The sequence below is a fragment of the Myotis brandtii genome, unplaced genomic scaffold (assembly GCF_000412655.1).
Source record: "Myotis brandtii unplaced genomic scaffold, ASM41265v1 scaffold220, whole genome shotgun sequence".
NCBI classification, from domain to species: Eukaryota; Metazoa; Chordata; class Mammalia; order Chiroptera; family Vespertilionidae; genus Myotis; species Myotis brandtii.
In genome coordinates, this window is record NW_005358250.1 from 512,289 (window position 1) to 526,679 (window position 14,391).

Genomic DNA, 14,391 nt, shown 5'->3' on the forward strand with positions numbered 1-14,391 from the left:
CCATGATTTTGTGCATTTGGGATTCTCAAAATAAATCCACTTTTCATGGCCAATCACAATTGGATGCAAAAAAGATTTTCTTTTGTGCCGTTGAAGCAACATTTTACTGATGACTTTTCAGTTTTCCATTTGTCTTTTATTCAGTTGATGTGGCACCCATTTTCCTTCTTTTAAATTCTCATTGCTTGTAAATGATCGGAAATTGTTTGCTGAGCAACATTTAATCTTTCTGCAAGTTGTTTTTGAGTTTGACATGCATCTTCATCCATTAATGCTTGTAATTGTTGGTCTTCAAACTTTTTTGGTTGACCTGGATGTTCTTTGTCTTTCACATTGAAATCATCACTTTTAAAGCATTTAAACCAGCGTTCACAAGAATCTTGAGATGGAGCATGTTCACCATAAGCTTCCTGAAGTATACGATAACTTTCAGCAGCACTTTTCTTTAAAATAATGAATTATAACTTCCCGCAAATGCTCTTTTTTTTTGGCATGAAATTCGACATTTTTAAGTGTAAAAATATCTATGATGTTAACACCTTTAGCAAATTTGACATATGAAGTTTTGAAGCTTGCTGTCAATACAAAATAGCATACATATCAAACTGCATATATATCAACATATGTGTAACTTCAGCTATTGAAAAAAATCCGCATTATTAACCGGTACACCTAGTATATGTTCTCTGGCTCTTCTCTTCACCTTTTGTATAAATTTTAGAATCAGCTTTTCAAGTTCCACATAAAAACCCTATTTGGATTTTGACTGGAATCCCAATGAATTTATAGATTAATTTGGGAAAAAGTAACTTTTGTATATATAATATTGAACCCTCCCATCTATGAACATGATAGCATTTTCCATTGGTTAAGTATTCTTTAATATAGATTTCTTCTTTAATATACATTTTTAAATTTACTCTATAAAAACTCTTGCTTTTTACTAACATTTTCTAGATGCATTGTAACTTTATTGCTATAATAAATTATATCTTTTAAAATTTTTATTTTCAAACCAATTGTTAAGAATGCAACTGATTTTTACAAATTGATCAACTAATTTAATTCAGATTAGCTTATGATGACTGATAGGCCAATTTTTTTGTCTGCTTAATTTATCAATTATTCAGAGATATGTATTAAATTAGCCACTAGTGATTGTGGATTTTCCAATTTTTCCATGTAATTCTGTCAAATTTTGCTTTATATACTTTGAGGCTGTGTTCTTTAGGAGCATACATATTTATAACTTTCATTTTTGTGGTAAACTGTACTTTTTTTTGGTTTTGTTTTGTTAATCCTCACCAGAGGATTTTTCCCATTGCTTTTCAGAGAGAGTAGAAAGAAGGAGGGAGGCAGGGAGGGGGGTAGAGAGAAAGAGAGAGAGAGAGAGAAAGGGACAGAGACATCAAATGGTTGCCTCCTGCATGAGCCCAGACCAGGATTGAGAAGAGAACCCGCAATGCAGGTATATGTCCTGTGCCCTTGACGGGGAATCAAACCTGAAAGTCTTCGGTGTGTGGACCGATGCTCCAACCACTGAGCAACACCGGCCATGGCTGAACTGCACTTTTAAAAAATCATTAGATAATGACCTCTAAATGCTTTTTAGCCTCAAAGTCTCCTTTGTCTGATTTCAGTACAGTTAACACCAGCTTTTTAAAAATATATATTTTTATTGATTTTTATAGAGAAAGGGAGAAGGAGAGAGAGAGAAACATCTTTGATTGGCTGCCTACTGCATGCCCCCCACTGGGGATCAAGCCTGCAACCAGGAGAGTGCCTTGACTGGTAGTCAAACTGGCAACCTTTCTGAACACAGGATGACACCCAACTGAGCCACACTGGCCAGGGCAACACTAGCTTTATTTTGATAATGATTTGCCTGGTATATCTTTTATATTCTTTTACTTTCAACATTTTGGGGCATATTTTATCAGGATCTTTTGTAAATAGCATGTAGATTTAAAAACAATCTAATCTGTTAGACTAAATTGATGAGTTTAAGCTCATTTCTTGTGATAACTGATATATTTAAATTTATTGTATTTCCTAGAGTTCTATTTTACTTGATTTTTAAGTTTCTTTTTTCCCTTTACAATTGACTGAATTTTCTTCCCTTCCCCGCCTCATTAATTCAGATGTTAACCATTCTATTTATAATCTTTCAGTGGATCTCCTTAAGACTATAACTGTATAGTTGACATAAGTCAGTCTAAAACTCATCTTTATCTCTAGTCACATTACAAAAACCTTAGAATATTTTAATTACTCCTAAGTTAACAGTGTTTGATAATTTAGTTTCACAATGTTATGCTGAGAATTAATCACTTTTGTTATTATAATTGGTTTTAAATAATTATAGGCAATGCTTGATTAGCTTTGCCCACGTTACCCAGTCTTTTCTCACCACTATTTCTTGCATCTCATTTCTTCCTTTCTGGGTTCAATGATCTTCCTGAAATATATTCTTCAGTTGTTCTTTCAGTAGTTATGTTGGCATCTACTTACATTAGTTTGTTTGAAAATGTCTTCATTTTATATTCATTCTGAAATAATACTCTAACTAGATATAAAATTCTAGATGGACAACTTTTTTTCCTAAGAACTTTGGAGATATTATCCTATTATCTTTGTTTTGAACTGCTGCTGTCAAGAAATGTGCTGTCAGCCTAAGTGCAATCCTTTTGAAGGAATTCTGTGTGAGTACTTGCTCAGATCTTTTCTTTTGACTTTAGTTATACCATGATTTTTTTTTTAATGGTTCTGAATCTTTATTGTTGAAAGTATTACATAGGTTCTCCTTTCCCCCCATAAACCTCTTATGCGGCAGCAGTCTGCGGTGTTTACCTATGCCGCCATCTTGCTGGGTTTTCCTATTTTACTTGATTTTTAAGTTTCTTTTTTCCCTTTACAATTGACTGAATTTTCTTCCCTTCCCCGCCTCATTAATTCAGATGTTAACCATTCTATTTATAATCTTTCAGTGGATCTCCTTAAGACTATAACTGTATAGTTGACATAAGTCAGTCTAAAACTCATCTTTATCTCTAGTCACATTACAAAAACCTTAGAATATTTTAATTACTCCTAAGTTAACAGTGTTTGATAATTTAGTTTCACAATGTTATGCTGAGAATTAATCACTTTTGTTATTATAATTGGTTTTAAATAATTATAGGCAATGCTTGATTAGCTTTGCCCACGTTACCCAGTCTTTTCTCACCACTATTTCTTGCATCTCATTTCTTCCTTTCTGGGTTCAATGATCTTCCTGAAATATATTCTTCAGTTGTTCTTTCAGTAGTTATGTTGGCATCTACTTACATTAGTTTGTTTGAAAATGTCTTCATTTTATATTCATTCTGAAATAATACTCTAACTAGATATAAAATTCTAGATGGACAACTTTTTTTCCTAAGAACTTTGGAGATATTATCCTATTATCTTTGTTTTGAACTGCTGCTGTCAAGAAATGTGCTGTCAGCCTAAGTGCAATCCTTTTGAAGGAATTCTGTGTGAGTACTTGCTCAGATCTTTTCTTTTGACTTTAGTTATACCATGATTTTTTTTTTAATGGTTCTGAATCTTTATTGTTGAAAGTATTACATAGGTTCTCCTTTCCCCCCATAAACCTCTTATACCATGATGTTTTAAGCTGTATATTTGCCTTTACTATACATTCTGGAAAATTCCGTCATTATCTTTGCAAATATTGGTTCTTTTCTATTCTTTCTAGTTACTATTTCTGGATTTCATATTCAACATTAATGGACCTTCTAATATTATTGTTTTTGTCTCTTCTCTTTAATATTTCCATTTCTTGATTTGTGCTGCATTCTGAGGAAATTCCTTACATGTCTTTCAGTTAATTCTCTTTTATCTATGTCTATGTTGCTTATATACCTATAATTAACTTTCACTTTTAATGGTTAAGTTTCATTTACAGATGTTCAATTTTTTTCTCAAATCTGTCTTTGAAAAATAGGGTTTTATACTTTTATCATTTAAAAAAGTTCCTCTCTTTGCCCTGGCCAATGTGTACATTGGCCCATGCTCCAAAGTTATCAAGGGTATACCTGGGTTGCAGGTTTGAACCCCGAACTGGTCAGGAGGATGTGGGAGGTAACCAATTCATGTGTTTTCTCCCATAGATGTTTCTCTTTCTCTCGCCCTCCTCTTCCCCTTCCTTCACCTCCTCTCTCCCTTCCTTCCTCCCTCACTTCCACTCTCTCTGAAAAACCAATGGAAAAAATATCCTCAGGTGAGGATTAACAACAACCACAAAATAATAAAATTTTCTTCTTTTCATTCTTTAATCATTTTCAAAAATTTAATTTATAATCTCTATCTATCTGATATTTCTATTCTGAAAGTCCTTGGGGTTATAGTCGTACTGTTTGTTGTGTCTACTAATGTCCCACCATGTTGGATTTATTTTGAGAGTTTTTGAGAGCTCTGTAATTCTGAAGGGAGTACTCATTTTCACTGGTACTTCACTTTGGGAACTTCTATGACATCTGGGTTGAAAGCAACCAAACTCTCTAGAGAGGTTTTGGGTTTGCTTCTGCTGGGCACTCAGAAATATCTCCATACAACTCTGGAGTTTCTAGACAATCCAGGTACCATATCTGAACCCTGGATTTCCATGAGGGAAAGACTGTTTTATCAAGGAGATGACTCCATTGCTGTCCCTACCCAGAGCCCAGGCAGAGACTCTCCTCATCAATGTAACAGTCTTTCACTAAGGAGTAAACATTTGAGGTATTTGATCTGGTTTTATATATGCAGTCTCGGGTCCATTCCTGGCTTGCTTGGGCCCAAGGCCTCATCTTCTATCCTACTGTGGCTGGTAAAAGACAAGATTATTGGAAAGCTCCTTAAAATACCTGCAGGTTTAGTGCATGCACTTAACACTCTAGTTTTCCTCCTTCATTTTAGCCTCTGGAGAGTTTTCTTTCTTTTTTATTCTCACCTGAGGATATTTTCCCATTGAGTTTTAGAGAGAGTGGAAGAGAGAGGGAAAGACAGAGAGAAATATCAGTGTGAGAGAAACACATCGATTGGTTGCCTCCTGCACATGCCCTGACCAGGGCCCGGGCCAGAGAGGAGCCTGCAACCGAGGTACATGCTCTAGACCAGAATCAAACCTGGGACCCTTTGGTCCGTAGGCCAATGCTCTATCCACTGAGCCAAACCAGCTAGGGCGAGTTTTCTTCCTTTTTAGTAAGCTCAACAAAGCATTTAAAAGAATAGTTGTTGCCCCCACCAAACATTTTGAGTTATTCTGTAGTGAAAGGGTTTTTAAGTTGCCCAGTACACTATATATATATATATTCTGGAAGCCAGAGTGCTTTAGGGTTTAGACTTTAATAGCAGCACAGGCAACACTAATTCAGTTTCCTTTATAACTCTATAACTTCATTAAAGATAAAGAATTCAACTGAGAGCAGACTGAGTGCCTCATCCCTGGAGAAATAAAGAAAAATGAATATGGGTTATTGATCCCTATTCCACCACTTACTAGCCATATGATCTTGGGTAAGTTCCTTATTCAAAAGTATTTGTTTCCTTAACTACTAAGTGGAAATAATATTTGTTTCAGAAAGTTAAGTGTGGGTATTAAGTGAGATAGTGTATATAAACTCCAAACATACTATAGGCACTCAAAATTGTCTCCTTCCTTTCTCTGTTTAGTATAAGAACTTTATGGAACTCCAAGATTTATAACAAGAACAGCTCCTCTAGATTTATATCACATTTTATATACTTTACTACTAAACACATTTTAACTTAACTATCCTGTAAGTTAGACAGAATCCCACTTTATACATGAAATCAAAAGGACATAGGTTATTGGTAGAGCTGGGACCCAAAAACCAATAATCATAATTTATAGTCTATATTTATAATTAGCCTCTGGGGATAATTGCTGCTTCATAAGGTACTAAACAATCCTTCTGCTGAATTAGTTTCTGAGAAGGCATCCTCAGGCCATAAGTATAATGTAGATATCAGAGGCTAAGTAATTGAAAGAATATAAGCATATGACCTTAAGCAATTTAGAGTTGGTGATATCTGAGGGACACCATACCTTGTGGAAAATCCTGACGGGAGCCATTTCAGCTCCATTTAGTGTCTTCAAAAGGAACATGGGCCAAGAGGAGGCATTCAACCGAAATCCTGCAGCAAACATAATAGGCAACAGATAAAAAATATGTTTCAAAGGAAATGGCAATATCAAGTTTTCCCTTTGGAATCCACCTAGTCTATGTTACAGAATCATAGACTGTTAGGAAAGGACTTAAAGGTTAAATAGAGGAAATGCCTCATCAGACAGATGAGAAAATGAGGCACATAGCGGGAATGTAACTTGCCCAAGTGTAATGTTGCAAAGCAAGTAGTGGAACAAAGTCCCCAACCAAGTGGCCTGACTACAAAACAAGTATTACAGATTCATAGCACCTAAAAAGTTTTCCTTGAAAAATCTAAAATAGATGTGAGATAAAATTAACAAATACTTAGAAAAGAGTAGAGTGTGAAAGTTCTTCTTAATCATCTCTTAAGAAACCAAATATGTCAACTGATAAGCCCAATATACAAGTAAATCTTTTTAGTTTATTTCAATATAAACTAACTCACTATTTTTCTCTTTCTCTCATTCTTTGGTGTGTGCGCTCTCTCACTTCTCTTTCACACACATACACACCAAGTACAAAACACTTTTTGATCTTCAATTTTACTTAACCAACGAAGGATCAGGCAATGATGAAGATGAAAGGGATCATCCTGTCCAAAGATATTCATTTTACAAAAAAAGTAAAAAGCCTAGAGAAGTTAATTGTCCATTGTCATTCAGTAAGGAAAAGTCAATAAGAATGTACCATTTAATTAATTAATTATAAAAATAAGATCATTATTGTAGTTAGGTCTTCCAGTTAGTGGAAAGAAGTTCCAAGTACTTCTTTCAATTTGGCTTCAACTCTCTCCTGAGATACCGAAATCTAGTGCTTTTTTCATAGCCTCCCAATCTACCTCAGTTTTCCCATTTCTGACAAAAGAACAGAGGCTGCACCAAAGCTGCAGAGCTGGAAATTACAATAGAATCTGATATTTTTGAACTCTTTATTGTGGGTCAGACATCGTGCCAATCACTTTCCACTGACCATCTAATCCTCAAGGCAACCCAGTGAGGTAGATATTATCTTCATTTTATAGATGAGAAAAGATATATAAAGTAAACTGATGAAGATTTCTAAGTGAGCAAATGACAAAGATAGGATTGAAACCCAGACAATCTGACCCTTGAGCCCATACTATACTCTTAACCACTATGTTCAACAGTGTGTAGATAAAATGAAAAAGGAAGAATCAGCTTTTGGGATTAAAATTAAATTATTGGTGAAGAAGCAAGAAGGGAGAAGAAAATAGAACTAATAAGATTTACCACCCTATATCTTTTAAACTTTTAGTCTCAAAGCTGGCTAGGCTAAGCCAAGCCTCTAAGGCCGGAAGATAACTTGGGGTAGCTCAATTACACCAACAATGGCGACAGCAATATGGATGCTCCTATCACTTAATCTAAAACTACCATCACTTTTTTGGCTTGTCTAGCTTCCCTCCCCGCCCCCGCCCCCCCTTTTGGAAAAAAATCCCATCCTAATTCTACGTAATTTGTTGAGAATGTCTGTCGCATGGCTCTCTCTGCCTAACTGTGGAATGGAAAATAATGCCATTCAAGAGCATTAGATTCCCCTAGACCAGGGGTGGGGAGCATCCAGCCCACAAAAACATTTGGTCTGGCCTTGCCAAGGCAACCACAGGGGGGACTTGAAGTTCAGTAAATCTAGGAGCTTTTTTTCATAGCAGCATAAATTTATGTTAAGGGAATTATGTTATAAATATCCAAATGGCCCTTGGCAGCAAAATGGTTCCCCATCCCTGCCCTAGACCAAGAGTGTGCATGTATTTACCAAGCTGGGTCAACTGTTTTCTGATATGATATGCATATTGGAGGAGAGTCTTTCTCCAAGATCATGGCTAGACAGAGTTTGTAGATTTGGCATTGCTACATGGAGAACAGAACTGAGAATAAAGCCAAGGTAGAGCAAATGATGGAGAGACATGAGAGTGTTTAAAGCCCTGTGTTCAGACATATTCAATACCAGGCCTTAGACTTCTCCATTATATGAATCTGTAATTCCTGTCCCCTCCTTTCACTTGGTTTGAGTTGTTTTTTTTCACTCATAGCCCAAAGAATCTTGACTACTACTCTTCCTTTATCATGGTTAAAAGAAAAAAAATTAAATTTCTGAAGAAATTCAAGTTCAGGCCCAGTCTATGTGTGGGGAAAACAACCTCAGTGGGTTATTCTAAAGATTAATACATGTAAAGGACTTAAAATTCTGCCTGGTATATACTAAATGTTAGACAAATGCTGTCTATTATTTATAATATTATAGATTAAAAGACTGAGGTCAGAGAAATTAAGTAAAATATCTAAGGTTATAATTTTAATAAATACAATATTCAAGAGACAGGATTTAAACCCAACTCCTCTGTCTCCAGAGCCTTCATTATTAATCATCACATTAATATCTTCAAATATTTCATCATTCAATTTTTCCATACTATCTCTCTAGGTAAAAATAATTGAAGTCATAAGTTTGTGAAAGCAGGAAAAAGAAAAATGACAATTTGAAGGTCTCAAGTTAAACAATGGCCTGGGTGCTTGCAAGGTGGGTACCTCAGTGCCTGATCATTTCATAATCCCCGCTTTTCTCCTGTCAAATAATGACTGCCAATTTACATGTCCAGCCTAAACCTCATGCTCGTATTTACAACTGCTTTATTCTATAACTCTACCTGGAATCCAAAAGTGCTTGAATTTTTATTTTTTTTATCCTCACCCGAGGATATTTTTTCCATTGATTTTTAGAGAGTGGAAGAGAGAGGGAGAAACAAGAGAGAAACACCAAAGTGAGAGAGACGCATCGATTGATTGCCTCCCGCATGCCCCAGATGAGAGCCCGGAGCCTACAACCGAGGTATGTGGCCTTGACTAGAATCAAACCCGGGACCCTTTAGTCCACAGGCCAACACTCTATCCACTAAGCCAAACCGGCTAAGGCAAAAACAGAACCCTTGACTTTGCTACTCCCTCCAAACTTGTTCCTTTCCTCGTCCTCTCATCTCATCTCAGTTAATGCACTACTTATTAAACCCAGGTGCTCAGACCAAAAAGCCTACACTAAGTCACTCTTGATTCCTCCCTTGCTATTACCTCTCAAATACAATTAATTAGCAAGTCTTGATGGCTCTTTCATCTCATGTATCCTAAATCAAATAATTTCTCACCATTATATATTCTCACTCACTACTAATCACCCTAACTTAAGTCACAGTCAGATTTTGCATAGACTACTGCAAGAGCTTTGTAACAGACTCCCCGCTTCCACTTTTGCCTCCTACTGTGTTTTCCACTTAGCAGCCAGAATGTTTATGTATTTTAAAATATAAATCAGATCACACTTTTATGCTCACATCCCATAATACAAAATAAATCTAAAATCTTTATGTATGTTAACAAGATTTACATAATCTGGAACTTGCTTACTTCTTATAACTCATTTCCTATCACTCCTCTGTCCTCCACGCACTGGCCTTTCTATTCCTCGAACATACCAAGCTTCATCCCTCTGCCACGAAAACCCTTCCCTTTCCTCAAATCTTTAACAATTAGTAGTTGCTGAAATCTCAGCTCCTCAGAGAGGCATTCCTAGACTACCCTATCTAAAATAGCCTTCTAAATCCCACTCCCTTCTATTTATCCTTAATTCTTATCATTGCCTGAATTTTTCTTTATTTTCCCTTGTAATGTGTATGCATTTTCCAACTGGAATATAAGCTCAATAAGAGTTTTATTGAACAAAGAAGAAAATCTCCTCTTATTAAATGGGTGCCAGGAATTGATGAATGCTATAAAAATCACGTGTGGCACAGTTTATTAATGATCTGGCAGGTGAGGCTATGGAAACTCAAGGTTAAAAGTAAAGGTAAAGCAACTTATCAGTAGCCACATAACTAAGCTAGTAAGTGGCTGAGTGAATTTTACAAAGCCAGGTCTCTAATTCTAAACCTAGGCATGCTGCAAGTGTTATGTGCTTACCTTAAAAATACTGACATGGAACCAGTTATAAAAGCTTCCAGGTGCTCACCAGATGGTGAGGCTACTAAATATGTTAGGGTCCAGCTGTTTAAACTTTAACAGCGTCTTCTTGAAGCTCTGGACTTAAATGCAGAGCAACAGGTCCAGAATCTAATCATAGTTCATGCCCTCTGGTGGCAGGTAACAGAACAGCACTCATACCAGAAACCACCTGTTATGGGCCCTACTCTCCACCCCACTACTGTCCTATATAATAATTCTAAGGTTTGTGAAGTTATTAGACATATGGCTGTCAAGATGATTCCATGACACTCCCAACTCATTCTCTCCTCCCAGAGGAGTTTTACATACATGTACAGAAATATGTCACTCACTGTACAACCTCGAACAACTCATTTCTCTTTTCTTATTTCTGTAGTTGTCAGAGGAGGATACTGAGTTAAAGCAGTGCTTCCAAACTGAGGTTTGGTGACCTATCTCCATGCTACCCCAAGACTGAGAGAAACAAGAAGTGGAACTGGGAGATGTTAAATAAACTGTCTTTTCTTAGGAAGAAGTGATTGTTCTTGGGAAGGATTGTTAAGGTTCCTTTTACCTCTGATAGGACTCTATCACCATTTTGCTGCTACATTCCCATATACAGATTCAAACACAAGTTAATTCAGGTTAATTTCATTGGAGGTGGGGGTTGTGACTAATCTTGAGATAGTCATAGGTATAGATGGTCTGGCATTACCCAATGCCAGGGGTTTTGGTACAGAAAAAAAGAAGTTCAGTAAATATTGTAAAAATTAACTTTATAAATAAGCATTTAAGCCACCATGGTTAAGTTACTTCACTCTAAAATTTTGTTTTTGTCCCTCCACCCTCTACATTTCTATAAAGAGTTCAAATTTCTATGACCAGAAAATGAGATATGCATCTTAAAAATTCCCTTTTCTATTGACAGGCCCTGGAGACTACTTAGCAAATGAGAAGGCTGATCAGTGACAGAAACATACAAAGGGTTCAAGTCAATGTACCACAAATACACCAGAGCACGTGATCAAGTTTGCTGAGCAGGGAGTTTGTACTAGGATCCTGACATACTTGGCTAGTGGTCTCACAGAGGCCAGCTTCTGCTTTAAATCAACGACTATCAAACTTGGACACTGGGATCCCCTGGGGAGCATTAAAGAATACATCAGAATCACCCCCAGGCATTCTGATTTAACTGCTCTAAGGCCTACATACTGAGTTCCCTAATTGATTCTAACTGGCAGCCAAGTTTGAGAACTAGTGATCCAGACGGATCTAATTAGAAGAAACAATCATACTCTTGAGTAGTAAAAGAGATCAGTAAAACAAGGGTATGTGAGGAAAAGGTTGGCAGCATTGAGATAACTTCACGGGTGAATCATTCTACCTTTCCATTTTCCCCCCTAGAGGACTCTGCAAGGGAGTAATGATTGTTCCTATGTGAACAGAACACACGCACACGTACACGCACACGCACGCACACATACACACACCATACAAGACTTTAATGGAGAAGAATGCTCTTCTAGAACAATGCTTCCCAAATATAGACAGACCAATTGCATTAGAGTCTCGGGAGAGCCATTTACCATGCAGAATCCCAAGCCCCATTACCTAGAGATTCTGATTCAGCAACTCTGGGGAGAGGTCCAGAGGAGGCCTGGGGAACATGAACACACACACATATATATGTATAATTACATACATAATTTATTCAAAACTTTTTATTTTGAAAAATTTTAAACCTAGAGAAAAATAGCAAAACCAGTATATGAACAACTATGCATCTTTCACCTAGATTCAATAACTAACATTTCACCACATTTTGTTTCCATATATCTACACACACTTTTTCCTTTGGACTATGTGAAAGTTAGAGACATCATGAGACTTCACCCCAAATATGTCAGTACATTTGTCCTCAGAACAAAGACATTCCCCTTTAACGCTGCAATATTACCATACCCAAGAACTTTAATATTCTTATGTTCCCCAAAATGTTTATAACTGTTTAATTTTTTTTAAATACAGGGTCCAATAAAGAATCACATATTGCATTTGGTTGTCATGTTTCTTTAGACACCATCAATGTACAATAGCCTTGTTCTTTTGTTTTTCATGAAGAGTCTGGGCTAATTATTTTACCGAATATCCCACAATTTGGAATTTTTCGGATTGTTTCCTTACAATTACATTGATGCTAAACAGTTTTAACATAGATACTATACAAGTAATGTTGAGTACTTTTTACTGCTTTACTTCAAGAGGCACATAGTATCAATTTGTCAAATTATTGATGATACTAAATTCTAACTGTTAAGTTGCAGATTTCCTCACAGCAATTCCCCTTTGTAGTTAATAGGCCATCAGAGGGAAGAACTTTGAGATTATGTGAATATCATATTTTCCAATAAGATTTTTTACCCTCTGGTCTCAACATTCATTGATTATCCTTCCCTGAATAAATTAAAATAATTTTCTACCATTCCATCTATATTTTATTAGCTGGTATTCTGTAAAGATGATGTTTCCCTGCAACTCTTTAAAAAAAATTTTTTTTTTTATTCCAGAGAGAAAGGGAGAGGGAGAGATAGAAACATCAATGATGAGAGAGAATTATTGACTGCCTCCTGCACGCCCCCACTGGGGATCGAGCCCACAACTCGGGCATGTGCCCTTAACCAGAATCGAACCCGGGACCCTTCAGCCCACAGGCTGACACTCTATCCACTGAGCCAAACCGGCTAGGGGTGCAACTCTTGATATTTTTATCTATCACTGGGATCCATGAATGCTATTACCATTGTTCTTTTTATTCTTTTTGATACTCATATTGTTTCAATTTTGGTTAGTAAGAACTCCTCCAAGTTGGCTCCTGTGTCCTTTTGATATGTCCTCATCATTCTTTGAGACTTCTCTCCTGACATAAAATGTTCCAGAATCATCTTATATTTTCTCTTCTGCTCAGCCTTAGAATCAGCCATTTCTCCAAAAATCTTGATTCCTTTTAGTAGAGAATGTGATTTAGAAACCAAGGTATGCTTATTGCTTCTGAGGTATCATTGCTTCTAGGCCTTTTCAATAAACAAAACTTGGGGGGGAATATATATATATATATATATGGAACATGCAGGTTATGATTATTATATTAGCTTTATTAACTCAAAAGAATGTCACAATGGCACAGTAATCCTACTTTTGCCCAGCCCTGTACATGAGTGATTTGAATTGAAGGTATCTTAACTTTAAAGTTAAGAGTTCATACAGATAACTCCAATTCAAATTCTATATTGCAAGGTTCTTCATCTCCCATTCTATATTTGTATCTTATTTACTCATTTGCTCTATGTTTAATACATAAAAACCCATTAACATTAAGAAAAAGTCAGAATTTCTTTGCAGTTCCACTTTTTCTTTAAAATATGCCCCATTAAAAGTATATTGAGAAGATTCTGTGTTCAGGTTATTTGAATTAATTCTTTTTTCAATGTGGTTATTATATCCACAGTTCAGTTTGTTTCTGTTTGTAGTCAATTTTAGAATATGCTTCGTTCATCTTTTTTGATTTTATTAAAACATTTACATTTCAAAAATCCAAAGAATATAAAAGGGTATTCTCAGAGAAGTTTCATTCTCCTTCCTGTAATTTTTACTGTTTTCTCACTCCCAATAGGTTGTGACCTTTTCATTATTTTCTGGTGTAACATTCCAGTGCTTCTTTTTATAAAACTATGTCTGTAAAAATATAATTTCCTGCATGTTATACATGTGTATGTATGTATATGCTTTCCCTTCCTCAAAAACAAATGGTATTAAGTACATTTACACTGTTGTGCAACCATGACCACCATCCATTTCCAGTATTTTTTCATCTTCCCCACCCGAAACTCTATACCTATTAAACAATAACTCCCACTTTCCTCCCAGCTCCTGGCAACCACCATGTTATTTTCTGTTTCTGTGAATTTCTCAATTTTAAGTGGAATTATATACTATTTGTCCTTTGTGACTGCTTGAAATACTTAGCAAAATGTCTTCAAGGTTCATCCACACTACAGCATGTGTCAGGATTTCCTTCTCTTAAAGGCTGAATAATATTCCACTGTATGTATATACCACATTTTGTTTATTCATTCTTCTGCTGAGGAAGACTTGGGTTTCTCTGACTTTTCGGTTATTGTGAATAATACAGCTAAACATAGGTA

At 36.0% G+C, this 14,391-nt stretch overlaps 1 protein-coding gene across 15 annotated transcripts in view; it reads right to left on the bottom strand.

The window, feature by feature from the left end:
* SCMH1 (sex comb on midleg homolog 1 (Drosophila)) overlaps positions 1 to 14,391 on the bottom strand; it is a 106,107-nt gene that overhangs the window by 50,999 nt on the left and 40,717 nt on the right. For 12 of the 15 annotated variants that reach the window (XM_005866046.2, XM_014539531.1, XM_005866043.2 and 9 more), the window contains one exon: positions 6,095 to 6,183. The exons of 2 other annotated variants lie outside the window; for them this stretch is intronic. In XM_005866046.2, coding sequence (XP_005866108.1) covers positions 6,095 to 6,183 — 89 coding nt within the window. Of the gene's footprint in view, positions 1 to 6,094; positions 6,184 to 11,800; positions 11,847 to 14,391 lie in introns of all 15 variants that reach the window. One more of the 15 variants, XM_014539533.1, reaches the window with a different exon arrangement.